At 39.1% G+C, this 17,794-nt stretch overlaps 2 protein-coding genes across 2 annotated transcripts; one reads left to right on the forward strand and one right to left on the reverse strand.

The window, feature by feature from the left end:
• Nucleotides 1-865: 865 nt before the first annotated feature.
• On the forward strand, nucleotides 866-5,156 carry LOC134880248 (extracellular calcium-sensing receptor-like). Its single transcript, XM_063907043.1, has 9 exons — nucleotides 866-975; nucleotides 1,237-1,531; nucleotides 1,674-1,760; nucleotides 1,974-2,243; nucleotides 2,775-2,981; nucleotides 3,074-3,349; nucleotides 3,716-3,940; nucleotides 4,037-4,160; nucleotides 4,246-5,156. The coding sequence occupies exons 1-9, from the start codon at nucleotides 866-868 to the stop codon at nucleotides 5,154-5,156; spliced, it is 2,505 nt and encodes an 834-aa protein (XP_063763113.1).
• Nucleotides 5,157-6,615: 1,459 nt separating this feature from the next.
• On the reverse strand, nucleotides 6,616-17,508 carry LOC134880478 (extracellular calcium-sensing receptor-like). Its single transcript, XM_063907422.1, has 23 exons — nucleotides 17,364-17,508; nucleotides 17,130-17,221; nucleotides 16,813-16,992; nucleotides 16,517-16,705; nucleotides 16,160-16,402; nucleotides 15,875-16,090; nucleotides 15,531-15,740; nucleotides 15,296-15,419; nucleotides 15,018-15,211; nucleotides 14,612-14,893; nucleotides 14,123-14,536; nucleotides 14,058-14,082; nucleotides 10,662-10,935; nucleotides 10,208-10,405; nucleotides 9,931-10,033; nucleotides 9,414-9,593; nucleotides 9,105-9,293; nucleotides 8,498-8,992; nucleotides 8,148-8,357; nucleotides 7,919-8,042; nucleotides 7,634-7,827; nucleotides 7,128-7,409; nucleotides 6,616-7,038 (listed from the first exon to the last, which is right to left on the reverse strand). Exons 1-23 carry the CDS (start codon nucleotides 17,506-17,508, stop codon nucleotides 6,616-6,618), a joined length of 4,986 nt encoding a protein of 1,661 aa, XP_063763492.1.
• Nucleotides 17,509-17,794: the final 286 nt, after the last annotated feature.

The following is a 17,794-nucleotide window of genomic DNA, read 5'->3' on the forward strand; positions in this document are numbered from 1 at the left end:
GCCCCAAACCTGTCCCCTGATGGGTGGCACGACATAGTCTTATTTACTCTAAGTTCAAGTATCTCAAAATTGCACTTAGGTACATTACTTGAATAAATGTACTTAATTGCTTCCCATCTCTGTCTATAACAATGCAAATTGTACAGACAGCTCAAATAGGGATACATACCTTATACACATGATTCTGCAAAACTGATCATGAACCTGTCAAGTTCCTATGGGTGCCATCCAGATATAATAATCCCCCATTAAGCAAAGTTTAAAGTAAAATGTCAAGAAATATGTTGGTGTGATGGTACCATCTAGTGGACATTCCTGAGGCTGATTTAAGCTTTTGATGTGTGTAATTTGCTGTACCTATCACACACACATTTGAGATTATACCCAGTATAAACTAACTCTTCTGATGCATACTGTATACACTTTTTATTACTGATGTTAAACTGCAGAGCTATCTCGAAGAAATGTTGTCTTTTACTGCAAGACCAGTAGATGTTTTTTTTGGAAGGCATCAATCCACAGTATCTTCACTTTAATGTATATATTGACGCCAAACATTTATTACATAATAAATCTAAGAAAAAAATGAATCTAAAATAAAATGCATGTTAGGCCCTGCCCCTACTTTGAATATGCCCTGATGGGTGGTGTGCAAGATCAAACAATAGTGCAAGTCAATAAAAAGGATTGACATAGCAATAACACTTTATGACCTTAAGAGGTAAACAGGAGGAAAGTCATGTTGCCTTATTTAGATTTCAAGTTGCTTGTGTATTTCATGCTTTATTCCTACTTTTCTTCTGCTTTGCCCTCTCCTCTTTATTCGACCGCATGCCACTTACAGGGACAATTTCGACTTAATGGTATGCACAAGGCTGGGGATGTGGTTCTGGGTGGTCTGTTTGAGATCCACTTCTTTTCTGTTTTTTCTGACTTATCTTTTACCTCCGAGCCACAACAACCTATCTGCCATGGGTAAGTGTCTCAGGGATTCGGCAAAAAGCATAAACTAGGGGATAGCAATCCTCTTGTTGCAATGTTATGCAATGTATACTGAGAGATTACTGTTGCTTACTACATTGTGTATTGATGTCACTCTATTATCTACTTTTATGCAATTTCTCTTTCAAGTATTGTTGCAACTGTTGCCATGGCTTAACTGTTTGTGAAATGAATATGTTCAGTAGTTGTGCAAAATAATGTTGTACTTTCCAAAAGTGGTATTTTTTCTGTCAGTTTTGATGTTCTAGGATTCAGGCAGGCCCAGGCCATGGCCTTTGCTGTTGATGAGATCAACAGAAACTTCAACCTGCTGCCTAATGTGACTCTGGGATACAGTCTTTATGACAACTGTGTCAAACTAGGAATTGGGTTTCGCGCAGCTTTGTCACTAGCCAGTGGTCAAGAGGAGCAATTCATGTTAGAGGAGACCTGTGTAGGAGCCCCTCCAGTCATAGGGATTGTCGGGGATTCTTCCTCTACGCGTTCTATTGCCATCTCTGCCGTCTTAGGTTTGTACAGAGTACCTATGGTAAGTTTTCCACAATAATTACCTTTAATCATTTTGTTTTCAATTTAGATGAATGTGAATTGTGAAAAATTTATAATAAACCTTTAAAAAGTTGCGGGGTGTGTAAAGGCTTGTTTTTAGAATGTACATGTATCTTTTACAGGTGAGTTATTTTGCCACATGTTCGTGCCTGAGTAACCGGCAAAAGTTCCCATCCTTCTTTAGGACGATCCCAAGTGATGCTTTCCAGGTAACCATCAATTAGCAAAATAGGAAATGCATACTAAAGCATGTGCACACAGAAATAAACATCTTGCTAAAAATATATTCCTTTTATGTAATACCTGTCAAATAATTGTTTTGACATAGATATCTCGGCTTGACTTGAGATTATTTAACACAGTCTATTCTGAAACATGTAGCAGATCATTCAGGTTTATACCATAATCCCTTTACTGTGTAGGTGCGTGCTATGATTCAAATTCTCAGGCGCTTTGGCTGGACTTGGGCTGGTCTGCTGGTCAGTGATGATGATTATGGGCTCCACGCTGCCCGATCCTTCCAATCTGACCTGGCTCAATCTAACGGAGGTTGTCTGGCCTACTTGGAGGTTTTGCCCTGGGGCAATAATCCATTTGAACTAAAAAGGATTGTGGATGTGATGAAGAAATCTACAGCTCGTGTGGTCATTGTGTTTGCACATGAGAGTCACATGATAAATCTGATGGAAGAGGTTCTTAACTATATTGTTATGTAATTAGTAAAGTGTGTGTGTGTGTGTGTGTGTGTGTGTGTGTGTGTGTGTGTGTGTGTGTGTGTGTGTGTGTGTGTGTGTGTGTGTGTGTGTGTGTGTGTGTGTGTGTGTGTGTGTGTGTGTGTGTGTGTGTGTGTGTGTGTGTGTGTGTGTGTGTGTGTGTGTGTGTGTGTGTGTGTGTGTGAATAGTTTGGCTTATGGGACAAATAATGTATGTTAACAAAACAATGTTTAATGTAGTCATGCAATTTAATGTTTTATTTGTTAAACATTGTCTTGTAACAAATAGATTGAAGTGATGCAGTATAATCACAACCCTTGTTTGTTAAACACACTGTGAGTTGGGTTTTAGCAGGACTTCTCAAAAAACACTAACCAACAGCTATGAAATATGAATCACTTCGGTGATAATACTGTGCAATACACAGGATTTCACATATATAAGAAAAAGTAGGACATCAACTCTGTCATGTTAGTAAATGTATCTATTTTAAATAATCCAATGCACAGGTGGTAAGGCAAAATGTGACAGGCCTGCAGTGGATGGCCAGTGAAGCATGGACTGCAGCTAATGTGCTCCACACACCCCAATTCATGCCGTACCTGGGTGGCACTCTGGGCATTGCCATCCGTCGAGGAGAAATACTAGGGTTCAGGGACTTCCTGTTACAAATACGTCCTGACCAAAACCACAACAACAGCTATGGAAATAACATGGTAAGTGTAACATTGCAATCAGATCTGGTATTTTTAAGGATAATAAAGTATATTTTCATTATTTATAACACAAAGTGCTGTATATGTTTCAGGTAAATCAGTTTTGGGAACACACATTTCACTGTAGATTTGCACCACCTCCAGCAGGTTGGGAGGAAGCTGGGGGAGCACTATGCACTGGGCAGGAAGATCTAGCAAGTGTGGAAACTGAGTTTTTGGATGTTTCAAACCTCAGACCAGAATATAACGTGTATAAGGCTGTGTATGCACTGGTTTATGCTCTTGATAACATGCTGCAGTGCGAGCCTGGTAGAGGGCCTTTCAGCGGGCACAGCTGTGGCAATTTGCAAAGAATGGAGCCATGGCAGGTGTGATTTCAGTTTACAATCTACCTCTTTATGTGACTAAATCCTATGCTTCAGTATTTATTGCAGAGAGCGTTTAGGGTATAGGATTACATACAGAGCTATTCAATACCTAATAATAAAGGGCACAGCAGAAGGCTGAGTAGACTTTATGTACCGCTCGGAGACAATTAGTGGATAATTTTGTCAGGTCAGAGACAAACATGTCTTAAAATAGTTCTTGTTTATCGACTGAACTGCATCCATTGTAACAGTATGTTAGTATCTTGACACATACATAGGTGTAATATGCAGATTGATTATTGAATATGAGGTACAGCTGTGTTTACCATGGTTAAATATAATTTCATCTACCTTTTTCTGATAAAGCTGGTGAATTATTTGGGAAAGGTCAATTTCACCACACCATTTGGGGATCAAGTTTCATTTGATGAGAATGGTGATGCCTTGCCAATATATGATATCATGAACTGGCAGTGGCTCACTGATGGAAAAACTAAAGTTCAGAGTGTGGGCGATGTCAGAGAGTCAGCCAGAGGTGGAGAACTCACACTTGATGAAGAAAAAATCTTCTGGAACTTTGGAGCAAAACAGGTAACTCTTACATTTGACATATTTTGTGTCCCATAGATGACTCATTATAGCAGTGTAAAGTATCATTACTCATACTGTATACGTGTTTTTCTCCAGCCACCCCGGTCAGTGTGCAGTGAGAGCTGCCCCCCAGGTACCCGGATGGTAAGGAAGAAGGGGGAACCTGAGTGCTGTTTTGACTGCATCCATTGTTCTGAAGGAAAGATCAGTAATAAGACTGGTTGGTATTTTGCTTAAAAAATTGCACTTTGGAGATATAATTTGAGCAAGTTCATCTATCTTAACACTTTCCCTTATTTTTTCAGATTCTGTGGAGTGCAGCAGTTGTCCAGAGGACTTCTGGTCCAGCCCCCAGCGTGACCAGTGTGTTCCTAAACAAACTGAGTTCCTCTCTTATCAAGAGCCTCTTGGTATCTGTTTGACAACCACCTCTTTACTCGGCACATGCATCTGTGCTGTTGTCCTGGGAATCTTTTTCTATCATCGTAGTACACCCATGGTACGCGCCAACAATTCAGAACTGAGTTTCCTGCTCTTAGCATCACTTAAGCTGTGTTTCCTGTGCTCATTGCTGTTTATCGGCCGTCCCAGACTTTGGACATGTCAACTGAGACATGCAGCATTTGGGATCAGCTTTGTGCTTTGTGTCTCTTGTATTCTTGTTAAAACCATGGTGGTTCTGGCTGTGTTCAAGGCCTCCAAGCCAGGAGGTGGAGCCAGTATGAAGTGGTTTGGTGTTTTGCAGCAGAGAGGGACAGTTCTGCTTCTTACATCCATTCAGGCAGTGATCTGCACTGCTTGGCTGGTCTCCTCCTCACCTGCTCCTCATAAAAACACTCAATACCACAATGACAAAATAGTGTATGAGTGTGTAGTCGGGTCAACTGTTGGATTTGCAGTGTTACTGGGTTATATTGGCTTACTGGCTATAATTAGTTTCCTGTTAGCATTTCTGGCAAGGAATCTTCCAGATAGCTTCAATGAGGCCAAACTCATCACTTTTAGCATGCTGATCTTCTGTGCTGTGTGGGTGGCCTTTGTTCCAGCTTACATCAGTTCCCCAGGTAAATATGCAGATGTAGTTGAGGTATTCGCCATCCTGGCTTCCAGTTTTGGCCTCTTGATGGCACTGTTTGGCCCTAAATGTTACATTATCCTGCTGAGACCAGAGAGGAACACAAAGAAAGCCATCATGGGTCGGGGCATTGAGTCATAAAACCTGCAATTAGTTTCATAGGAAAATATATTGATAGTAAAAGCTCATGTGTTTAGTTATTGGGAAAGCAGGGCTAATGGCAAAATAATTTTGAACGTATGAGATTGCTTAAACAAAACAATGTATTCATTATTCTCCCAGGATTCTATTAAATGATACATTTGCAATATGATTAGGTGATTAACGTTGTGATTATTCAGAATTTATATTGCAATTTATTTAACTATTGGTTCTTCTCTCTGATTTTGTTTTTTTCAAATTATGTAGGTTCAGCTGACCTTATTAAATGCATGTATCTTGACATGTCTGGAGCTTATGTGGTCTTTAAGATACATTCACCAGTTTGTACATGAAAATACAGTATATTAAAATATAAAAGTGCTTTTCCAGTGCAGTAAAGAAATTCTTATTTATTTGGTTTTGCTGTTTCACAGGAAATGGAAGCTTTTGTGAAAAAAATTGTGACTTCAATAAAGAATTGAAATAAAACATTTCCTCTCCTTAAAATAACAGTAATTATGTGAGACGCATGTAATGTTATTTCTATGACATAAATGTCCCTACTATTGCAATCAGTATGGAGAAATTGATAATTTTTTAATGGTAATTCATTGATGGTCCAGGTCCCTAAAAAAACCCTGTGGTCATAAGGGTGGATTTGGACATGAGCCTATACCGTTCTTTGACTGCCAACTTTGAAACTGAATAAGAATATGAAGCTGGTTCTGCAGTAAATGTGTGTCAAATACCAACCTTAAAAATACAACCTTTTTCTCAAAAGTTGAGCACTTGAAACACAGAGAATATCAACATTTTTATTTTAGATTAACAACTGTCATCTTGGAAGTTCAGTTTTTTTATCCCTGAATAAGATCTCCCTTCCAAGACAGTTTTAAAGTTGTTCTGTGTAACATGCAGTACTTCTGTCAACTTCTGATGCAGTCATCAAGCTCTCATGCTCAATTTAAAAAATCATATGATACTTCCCCTTATTAATTGCAATATCCAAAATGGTATGTTGTTATCAGGTACAGATACCGAATTGTTTAGTTGTTGAACACCTTAAATTTACATCTTTGGTATAATCTGAAAAATTCAAAACCCAGCACAAAAGAGTTTGACTAAAGATAGGGGCCTGGTTAAACTGTGATTTCTGACTGGCTTAAACAGAGACTACAACACAGAATTTGTAAGGTCACTTTTTTATTTCCATAATACAATACGGAATGAATATAATAAATGCATGCCTATTGAAAGAAATATAAGATAGCCTAAAAATGTATAGTGAATAATGGTCATATTGGATTAATTAAAAGGTTTACATAGGTGTATCCATGTAATCTATGAGATAAACTTATCTTTAACATGTATACTGAAATATTATGAGTTATTTTCTTGTTCTAGTTTCAGTGTCTGGTACAGATGATTTATATCCTGTAACATAATGTTTGTAAATACATTATCTAGCCATCAGGTGTTTTTTTGTGTTTTTCTCGGGCCTCAAAAGAATGATAAAACATTTGGGGGCAAAAATGCAGAGCAGCAAACCAAAGCTAGATGCCAGGATTGCAAAAACTTCCACAGCAACAGTGTATTTCCCGGGTGAGCTAACATAAGCAGGGACAAAAGCAACCCAGACAGCACAGAATATCAGCATGCTGAAGGTGATCAGTTTGGCCTCATTGAAGTTATCAGGAAGTTTCCGAGCAAGAAATGCCAAGAGGAGACTGGTGCAAGCCAGCAGACCAATGTAGCCCAAAACCAGGGAGAAGCCGACCACAGAGGACATGGCACACTTCAGCGTGACCTTTAACCCTGGAATAGCCAAGTCAGCTTGAGGCACAGGGGGGCTGAGGGACAGCCAAATAATACAGATGAAAACCTTAATAAAAAAAAAACATTGTACAAGGTAAGGGTAATGCAAGTACATGATTTCATCGTGTTAATAAATAGATGCTTTTCAAATCTGACCTGTATACAGGAAAATAGGCAGACACTTCCTCTCTGTTGGCCTGGACCAAACCACTTCATCAAGGCTCCAGCACCAGGCTGAGTGGAGCGGAAAGCTGCAAGAACTACTATGGTCTTGACTTGGAGGCAGGAGACACAAAGTACAAAACTGATCCCAAATGCTGCCTGCTGGAACCGACAAGTCCACACTGATGGACGACCAATGAACACCAGAGAGCACAGGAAGCAGAGCTTCAGCGACAGGAGAAGCAGGAAGCTCAGTTCTGAATTGTTGGCTCGCACCTGCAAATAGAAATTGGTATTGAATTGATAAAAAAAAAGGTTAGAACATTAACAACACAGAACAGATTAATTCAAAGTATTTTAAACACATATTTTAAAATGCAGCAATGCAGAATTACACTATAATTACACTTCATAGTGAATATGCTGTCCTAAACAACAACAAATTAAAACGAGTTTTGGAAAATGTACAGTTTCTCTATCTCTTTAGTCCGGTCTCTTACCATAGGTGTTTGACGGTAGTAAATAAAAACTACAAACACAGCTGTTGTCACAGAAACACCAGACACAGCTACTGTAGCCAGGATAATGCCCAATGTTTCATTAAAGGAAAGGAAGTCCAGCTGGCGAGGGATGCAGGCAGTTCGTTTAACATTGGACCAAAACTCAGATGGACAACGCTCACAGATAAGGGAACCTGGGGATGAGTAGGAAAAATAGGAACATAGAGAATGACCTGAAATCGTATTTCAAAGTCAAGAATATCTTATGTGGTTATTTCTTTTTACCAGTTTGATTGCTTATCTCTCCTTCAGCACATGGGATACAGTCAAAGCAGCACAGAGGTTCTCCCTTCCTGTTGGCCTTTCGGAAACCTGGGATACAGTTCTCACTGCACACTGAAACAGGCACCTTAAAACAAGTACAACCTTATTCTCTAGTACAAAATATATCTTTTTCTAAATATTTTATCTTGAAAGACATTTTGGCCTTGATCAATTTCCCTGTTCCTTTCACCTGATTGGATCCTGTGCTCCACTGAATAGCTGACTGGTTAAGGTGGAGGTCAAACCCGTCAACACGTCCAATCAAAACGAGTTTGAGCGATCCCTCAGGGGTGCTCTGCCAGTTAACAAGGTCATACTTTGCTGGAGTTTCCCCCTCTTGAAAATAAAAAATGTCCCCCTGTGGTGTTGTGAAATTCAAGTTGTTCAAGTGGTGCAACACCTGAAAGCAACAACATTTATGTGAATATCTCTCAACCTAAAGGTAAATTAGGCACCTGCATTGTTCACATAAAAAACACTTTTACTCTTAATGTCCTCAATTAAAATGTGTGGTGTTGAAATGGACATAGTTGTGTTTACCTCAAAGGGTTTGATCTGTTTTGGAGAGGAGCAGGTGGAGCCGTGGTTTCCAGATGAGCTGTCTCTGTTGGGGCAGGACAGAAGGCTGTGGAGGGCGTGGGCTGTAGCATAAACAGCAAGATAAACATTATATGTCACTCTTAGCTGAGAGGTGTCAGTGAATTGATTTTGCACTTCCTCCAGGGACTCTATGCCGCTGCACGGTGGGAGGGAAGCTTTCTGAGACAATCTGTCTGTGGGAGACGGTGAACTCGTAGAGAGTGGTGAGGCCCCAGGACTACAACCAAACACCATTTCCCAGAATTCCCATAAGAACTTATCATCAGGACGTAAAGAGGGGTTCAAACTTCTGACAAAATGTGCAAATCCAGGTATTGCTGAACTTCGAATAGCCACACCAAGAACACCGCTTGCCACTTTAGAAGTGATAGGATCTTGGAGCAGATTACCACTGGTGCTCCAAGCCTCACTGGCCAGAAACTGTCTGTCAGTCACCTATAGAAGCAACACAATCAAAAGATAATTCTAAAAAAGTGAATATGTTTCTCACATAAAATTAGTTGTTTTTATTTACGATTGAATTCACAGTGTAGTTTCAATTGCTCACATTTATGTTGTCAAGTTGCAGAAACAGCTCCCTCACATCTGTGTACCAGGTAAAGATCAGAATCACCTTCGCAGTTGAGGCCTGAATTGTGAGGGCTGCTCGTCTGGCATCCATCTCAATGTTTTCCCTTTGCAGAGTCTCTATGAACGCCAGGCACACCCCTGCCCCCTGCGTCTCCTCCTGAAATACCTGCCATATACAGTCGAAAGGAGCAAAAACATTAGATGAATGAAAATATTTCAAATATTGTATTTATGTAGATGTCTTATAAAGATGCCAAAACATTTCTGATAGAATAAAATAAATAACCTTTATTGCCACATGGCCATAATCGTTGTTTGCTATCACTGCTCCGATCCAGGTCCAATTTAGACGTATTGCAAGTTGGGCAATAGCCCGGGCTTGGTAAATATCACTGGGCATTGTCCTGAAGAAGTTAGGATACTGGAGTCTATCACTTAAACAGGGGCAGCTGGCTGTGTAGCTCATCTACAGTAAAAGACAAAAAACACAAAGATATATACGTACAGAGATGTTTGAAAATCACATAATAGTTTGTAATTTTCACCCAGAGAATGTGTTTCTTCAGAAGACTGTGTGTGTTGTGAGGGCAGCAAAAGAGACATAAAAGAGCCCCACTAATGTCCACCAAAGGAAAACAAAAATCTATAACTGTCCTATTGAATGTGGTAAATGGTTAACCACAGTGTTTCAGTGTTTGTGAAAGTTACAATTAGCATCAAGACTGCATTTTAAAGTGAGAAATGATTCTATTATGCTATTTTGTTGAAATTGTAGTTGGACTAAACAGATGTATGGTACCTACTAAAGGTATGGAGAGTGGCCCCAGGATTCTTGAGAGTATTATGGCTGTTATAGACGAAGAACCACCAATGATCAAAGGAACAGGCTGATCACCTGATGACATTATAAGATATAATGCAATACATTCAATTCTTGGGGCTTGGTTCTGTCAAAAACATTTCTGCAGAGTTTCATTTCATCAGCTTATTATTACAAGAGTAGGATTTGCATTAGTACCATACAATGTAAATGTACCTGATCTTTCTCCGATCCCCTCTCCATACACAGCAGAATAGTTTGCCGGAGCTGTTAAATCACAGGTGGCACTGTTTCCTCCAACAAGCGACAGTGCTGCCTGCATGGCCCAAGAGGGTAGGGCACAGCTATCACGAATATGGTAGCCCAGCTGCACACCTGGCAGCAGGGTAGTACTATGATTGATTTCCTCCAGCGCAAACACCATAGCATAAATATACTGTAATGGAAGGTATTCCAAACTGCAGGAGAGGGATAGAGAATAAAATATCATTCAAATGTAACTGTGAAGATGTGTAATCTGTGTTAAGTATAGGTTATACTTTAAATAGGAAACAATAACAGCATATTTTTATCAAGAAAAATATATTTGAATGTGAAGACACAAACAATAGGTAACTGCCTGTTGAATAGAAAAAGCTGATGTGATTATTTTGTCAAACATATGCATATATATTATACAGTTTTCACAGGAGATAGAGCAGTTCAGAGTTTTACCCAGTGCAATGTTTGTTGTGTGGCAGCTCAGTGAAGCTGTTGTCTTTAACGGGAGGATTGTAAAAAAGACTAAAGAGCCCACCAATTACTACATCTCCCTCCTTGAACAGACCCTTATCGCTCGGTGTCCCCCACCGTGAACAAGTCGCTGTCTGAACCATCTGTAATCCCAGCCTGAGCCCCAGCTGACTGCCCACAAACCCAACTAGGAGCAGCAATGGGACTGAGCACAGCCTCAGAGTGAAGAGCCAGGAGAACCAAGACATGGATGCAACTGTTTTGGACACAAAGTGTTCAGTTAGATAGCTTCTCATATGCACAACGCACATAAAAAAGAGGCATAAACAGTTAACAGTTCCTGAAATTCAAATATAATTAAATCCCTTTTATGCTTCATTAAGACAATCCCCTTTAAATACAAATACATTTAAATGACAAAAAGAATATTACAAGAGATAACACTTGACTACGTACTTGACAAACCCCCCCTACTTCCCTGTACAACATCGATCTGGTTCTGTTTTTTTATAACATCTGTAAAGCCCATGGTGGCATGGTATAAACAGGCTGGCACTGAACCGAATAACTTCTATCAGAGGTGAGAAAAACAATAATAAAATGACTGACTTCTTTTTGATACAGAAAGTACACTATTGCCTGGAGGGCAGTGACAGCAGATATCCCAATAGAGTAGAATGTTCATTCCCAACACTCAGAGGATGTATGAATCCACAGAGCCACACCTGTCACTCTTTGGTTCTGTACTTTCAATTAAAGTTCATCATTACTTTTTGTAGATGTTTTTGTTACTAAGTGAATTGGCGTGTGTTTGTGTCCATAGCAACCATGCACTTATGAGCAGTGGTTTAAAGTAACTAAGTACATTTACTCAAGTACTGTACTAAAGAACAGTTTTGCAGTACTTTTACTTGAGTATTTCAATGTTGAGCTACTTTGTACTTCCACTCTACTACAATTAAAATAGTGAACTTTTACTCCACTACATTTATTTAATACCTTTAATTACTTTGCAGATTTGGATTACTGATTTGAAATATAATCAACACTTAAATGAAACTTTAGTTACACCTGGAGTAAATTCACAAGCTACCCTGCAGTATACACAGTAATTAAAACTAGCTGCACCTTTGTCAGCTTTGGTAACACTTTAATGCATCAATAATTATAATAAAAACATATAATATATATATTATTCTGAAATGGGCTAATCTGCAGAATCCCTACTTTTACTTTTGTTACCTTAAGTATATTTTGATGCTAATATTTGTGTACTTTTACTTGAGCAACATTTGATTGCAGGACTTTTACTTGAAACAGAGTATTCCTACACTATCGTACTTCTTCTTTTGCTTAAGATCTTAGTTATTTTTCCACCTCTGCTTATGAGTACCAAAGAAAAAACTAAGGTCCCAACAACTCATTGTTTAAAAGCAGCACCAACATCTGAAGAGTACAGCCATAAGCATCATATGCCTGCTGGAGCAGCTTGCTTTCATATTGCATAAACATAGCAGATAGCAATTTATATATTATAGAAATAGGCCAGTCAACACCATTATGACCTTTCAGTTTAGCTGGAAATTAAGGAAACCTGCTACATCTATGCAACTGAACCCACACTTTTTTGCGAAATGTCACCGATACCAGGCTATAGGCCAACATGGCACCAAGAGGGGCAGGTATCAGAAAGGGACTACACAGAAAAACAATGGTAGGCCTAGTCAAGCCGTGAGTTCAGTAAAGGGAAATGGGTTGTGGAAGCAAGGCTGACTTTGCCTTGGTTCAAAACAGTAAAAGGTCATCTTGTCTCTGTGTTACATTAAAATTAACTCAAATGTGGTTGAATGAGGAGATACTGATAAGCCACTTTTGTGCAAATACTCATCTCAATTATTATTCATTTTACAAGCACTTGCATCCCTCTACACACTGGTACAGAGAACGCACAGGGGGGGGGCTATGGTCAAGTTTGTTGTTTTTCATTTGGCATCAGGGCTCACTTGCTCCCATCATTTGTTATCTACTGTAGATTCATTATTATTATGTAGCTATACATGCACTTAAACCTGGGGGACTGATTGAACAATGTGGGCATTCAAACAACCTGCAAAAGAAATTGCAATTAATGGTAAATAATTTACACAGTATCTGCTTTATAGGGGGAAAGATAACATCACTTTAAAGACTTAATTCAGGAGTGATATTATGCAACAGAAATACACTCAGGGTAGGCCTTTGAAATCACTTTATGTTGTCTGAACAAATTCCAGGTGACTCTTGTGATGGATATTCTGGTTAGGGCAATTAAACATGATTACGAGTATTGTTTTAAATAGTTAATTTGATGGTGAATATTACAAAAACTAGTCTGAATGGTAGCAATAATCAAGGGCAGATTATATATAGCTGGAAAATATAGTTGAACAATTTACTTTTTGCTTGTTGAATATAATTGTCAAGTTGTTTTCTGCAGTGTTGTGATTCCCCTGCTCTAAACGTCCTAATCACTTTCTCCATTTGTTAATTTTAGTGAATATAGTTGACAAATGATTTGTTTAGTTTAAGGCTCACTGCTACAGAATACACCAAATGGCAGCTACTCTATATTATTATGTTTAGGGCAAATACCTTTTTTAACCGTAAAGAAAAAGAGAAAAGATTTGGCAATAAAATGTCCATGAGGAAGAAAATGCAGTGATGAGGGAAGAAGCGTCAGAGCGTCAGGAGATGGTCTTATACTTCCATCTAGTGGTTGTTACTTGGTACATGCAGTTGAACCACAAGCTATATTTTGTCAACAACATATCCTTCCTTCTTTAAAGTGATGAGTGTTTTACTGTATTTAGATTAATGGGTAGCAGATATTAAAAGGTATAGTCAACATTGTGATTTACTGATTTTAATGATGCAAAGCCAGACCTTGGAGACATTGGACCACAGTAAAAATAATACATATATTAAATTAAATGTGTTACTTAAATTAGTGTATATTAATTATAAATAAATGTGTATTAAATATGTATTTATTTTGTGTCATTTTCATCAAAATATTTAGATTTTTTAAGAAACCAATGACGAGTTTTGTTCAGTTAAGGTATCATTTTTATTCAAGACACAGAAAAAGTGGATAACCAACTACAAAAATGTCACAAAATTCAATAACATCTTAGTTTAGCATTATGTTAAAATTGTGTGATTGATTTTCCTTAATGGATGATGAACAGTCGTGTATTACCATATATTGACATCTAAGAACATAAGAAATATACTTTGATATTCCAATGTAAGCCATAATTATGTGTAGCTGAAGATGTTTATTAATTTCATATGAGCAAATAAACTGTATTAATTATATTGAAAAATGTACACACTTACACATGAACCAGTGCATGACACCAGGCTGTGGAAAGAGTTATAAGTTCACAGATACATTATCTAGCCATCAGGTGTTTCTTTGTGTTTTTCTCAGGCCTCAAAAGGATAATGAAACATTTTGGGGCAAAAATGCAGAACAGCAAACCGTAGCTAGATGCCAGGATTGCAAAAATCTCCACAGCGACAACATACTTTCCAGGAGAACTAACGTATGCAGGGACAAAAGCAACCCAGACAGCACAGAATATCAGCATGCTGAAGGTGATCAGTTTGGCCTCATTGAAGTTGTCAGGGAGTTTCCGAGCAAAAAAGGCCAAGAGGAGGCAGGTGCAAGCCAGCAGACCAATGTAGCCCAAAACCAGGGAAAAGCCCACCACAGAAGACATGGCACATTCAAGGGTGACCTTTGACCCTTGGAAACCAAGATCTCGCTGAGGCACAGGGGGGCTGAGGGACAGCCACGTAGCACAGATTATAATCTATATGGAAACATTTGTTAAGTGTTATCTTTTTATAACATGTTTATAATTTTCTGAATACAAAAATATTCACACCTGTATAGATGTAAAGAGGCAGACACTTCCTCTCTGTTGGCCTGGACCAAACCATTTCATCAAGGCTCCAGCACCAGGCCGAGCGGAACGGAAAACAGCAAGAACTACGAGAGTTTTGACCAGCAGGCAGGAGACACAAAGGACAAAACTGATCCCAAATGCTGCCTGCTGGAACCGACAAGTCCACACTGATGGACGACCAATGAACACCAGAGAGCACAGGAAGCAGAGCTTCAGCGACAGGAGAAGCAGGAAGCTCAGTTCTGAATTGTTGGCTCGCACCTTGAGGTGAATCAGATTTACAGACAAAAGGTTGGTGATTTACACATGAATGTTTTACACACAAAAATGTGAAAGAATTTTTAATGCATACAACAATCTTTGTTAAATTACTGTGAGTTCTTACCACTGGTGTTTGATGGTAATAAAGAAAAAGCACAAACACAGCTGTTGTTACTGCTGCACCAGACACAGCTGCTGTTGTCAGAGTAATTCCTAAGGTTTCATTAAAGGAAAGGAAGTCCAGCTGTCGAGGGATGCAGGCAGTTTGTTCTACATTGGACCAAAACTCAGATGGACAATGCTCACAAAGAAGGGAACCTGGGAGAGTAAAAAGGAGAAGAGGGAAGGAAAATGAAACACAAAGAGGGAAATTCAAGTTGTCTTTTGTTCTAATTCCCTCACCAGTTTGATTGCTTATCTCTCCTTCAGCACATGGGATACAGTCGAAGCAGCAGGGAGGTTTTCCTTTCCTGTTTGCCTTTCTGGTGCCTGGGGGGCAGCTCTCACTGCACACCGAAACAGGCACCTAAACAACAAGCCCAATTATGTTTTTCAATGCCATCTTGTCAATCAACGCAGGCGTTCATTTCAATAGCAATATTTTAGTAGCCATGAGATAACTTGTTGATCTGACTACCTGATTGGATCCTGTGTTCCACTCAATTGCTGACTCATTAAGGTGGAGGTCAAACCCGTCAACACGACCAATCAAAACAAGTTTGAGTGAACCCTCATGGGTGTTCTGCCAGTTAACAAGGTCGTACTTTGCTGGGATGTCAGCACCTTGGAAAAAAAACCTTTCCCCTTGTGGTGTGGTGACGTTCACTTTGTTCAAAGTCTGCAACAGCTGAAAGTATCGAATGCTTAAGACACTGTTGACGTTTAAAATGATGCATTCTGCATTAAAACGTTTATTTACAATATTCACTTTATTTTCAAGAACTATGATAGATAAGATGACTTAGGCATAATTATGTTTACCTCAAAGGGTTTGATCTGTTTTGAAGAAGAGCAGCTGGAGGTTCTTCCAGATGAGCTGTCTCTGTTGGGGCAGGACAGAAGGCTGTGGAGGGCGTGGGCTGTAGCATAAACAGCAAGATAAACATTATATGCCACCCTCAGCTGGGAGGTGTCAGTGAAGTGATTCTGCACTTCCTCCAGGGACTCTTTGCCACTGCAGGGTGGAAGTGAAGCTTTCTGAAGGGACCTTTTGGTAGGAGATGAAATAGAAACATGGAGTGGAGATAAATATGAAGACAGAGGCACTGCCTGTGATTGTGTAGCTCCTGGACTGCATCCAAACTCCATTCCCCAGAATTCTCGTAAGAAATCATCCTCAGGACGACGAGTTGGGTGCAAACTCCTGAGATAGTTTTCAAATCCGGGTATTTTTGAACTTCGAATCGCCACACCAAGAACACCACTTGCCACTTTAGAGATGGCAAGATCATTGAGAAGTTCATCACTTGTGCTCCAAGCCTCACTGGCTAGGAACTGTCTGTTTGTCACCTACAGTAAAAGCACACTGACATAAATAAAAAACCAATGACATTTTGTTAAAAGAAATGATATCTTGGTTTAGTGATGAACACATAAATACAAATGTCCATGCCAGTTGCTCACATTTATCTTTGCTAGTTCCAGAAATACCTTCTTTACATCTGTATACCAGCAAAAGATCAGAATGACCTTCGCAGTCGAAGCTTGGATTTTGAGGGCTGCACGTCTGGCGTCACTCACAATAGTTTCTCTGCCAACAGTCTCTATAAACTCCAAACACACCCCTTTCCCCTGAGTCTCTCTCTGAAATGTCTAAAGGTAAGAAAAATGCATACATGTTTTGTAATCTGTATTATATACTGTATATGTAAGTTGGAGAGGTTTTCAGGCAATTTATAGTATAACGAAAACACAATCACCTGTACCGCCAAATTACCATAATCATTGTTTATAACCACGGCTCCTATCCAAGTCCAGCGGAAGCGTATGGCCAGTTGTGCCATGGCTCTGGCTTGGTATACATCACTGGGGATTGTTCTGAAGACGTTTGGAAACTTGTATCTGTCACTAAGACAGGGGCAGCTTGCCAAGTAGCTGATCTGAGAGAAACATGTAGGAAAATATTATTTTGAAACAGCTTTCATTTTTCAATTTAAACATTTCAGAAATACTATCTCCCTCTTGATGTGCATAAAAAGTAAATCAGAGGTTCATCCCTCCAAGTTAATAAACTCACAAGTGGCACGGAGAAAGGCCCAAGGATCCGGGACAGAATGAGGGTTGTTGTTGACGACGCAGCACCAATAAGCAAAGGAACAGACTGACCACCTGATAGCGTTTCAGAAATAATAACATTAGGACAACTTTTTTAACTCTAAAAAAAATGGACTTACTGAATAAATTCAAGTCATACCTGCTTTTTCTCCAGGTTGTTCATAAGCTGCAGAACTAGTAGAGGCTGTTGAGTTGCAGCTGTGTGCGTCTCCTCCGATCAGTGACAGTGCGGCTTGCAGAGCCCAGAGGGAATTGAAACAGCTATCTAGTATACGGTAGCCAAGCTTTACTCCTGGTAGCAGGGTGCTATTACGATTGATTTCCTCCAAGGCAAACACCATAGCATATGTATTTTTTAAAGACATTAAATCTAAACTGAGAACATAGGAGAAGAAAGGAATAGTTATGTAGATCAACATCATGTTTTTCAATCAAAGATATCCAATAATATTACTATAATAAAAAGATGCTTATCTCAGATACATGCACATTTAACATTTTAACAATAATTGGATAAAACATGTGTTTCTACTGTTCTATAACTTTTTTAAATTTTAAATTTGTAAAGTTATGATCATGACAAACAATTAAAAAATGCAGACAATGTGCCGAAAAACAACCACCAGA

Source organism: Eleginops maclovinus, chromosome 18 (genome assembly GCF_036324505.1).
Source record: "Eleginops maclovinus isolate JMC-PN-2008 ecotype Puerto Natales chromosome 18, JC_Emac_rtc_rv5, whole genome shotgun sequence".
Taxonomy (NCBI): domain Eukaryota; kingdom Metazoa; phylum Chordata; class Actinopteri; order Perciformes; family Eleginopidae; genus Eleginops; species Eleginops maclovinus.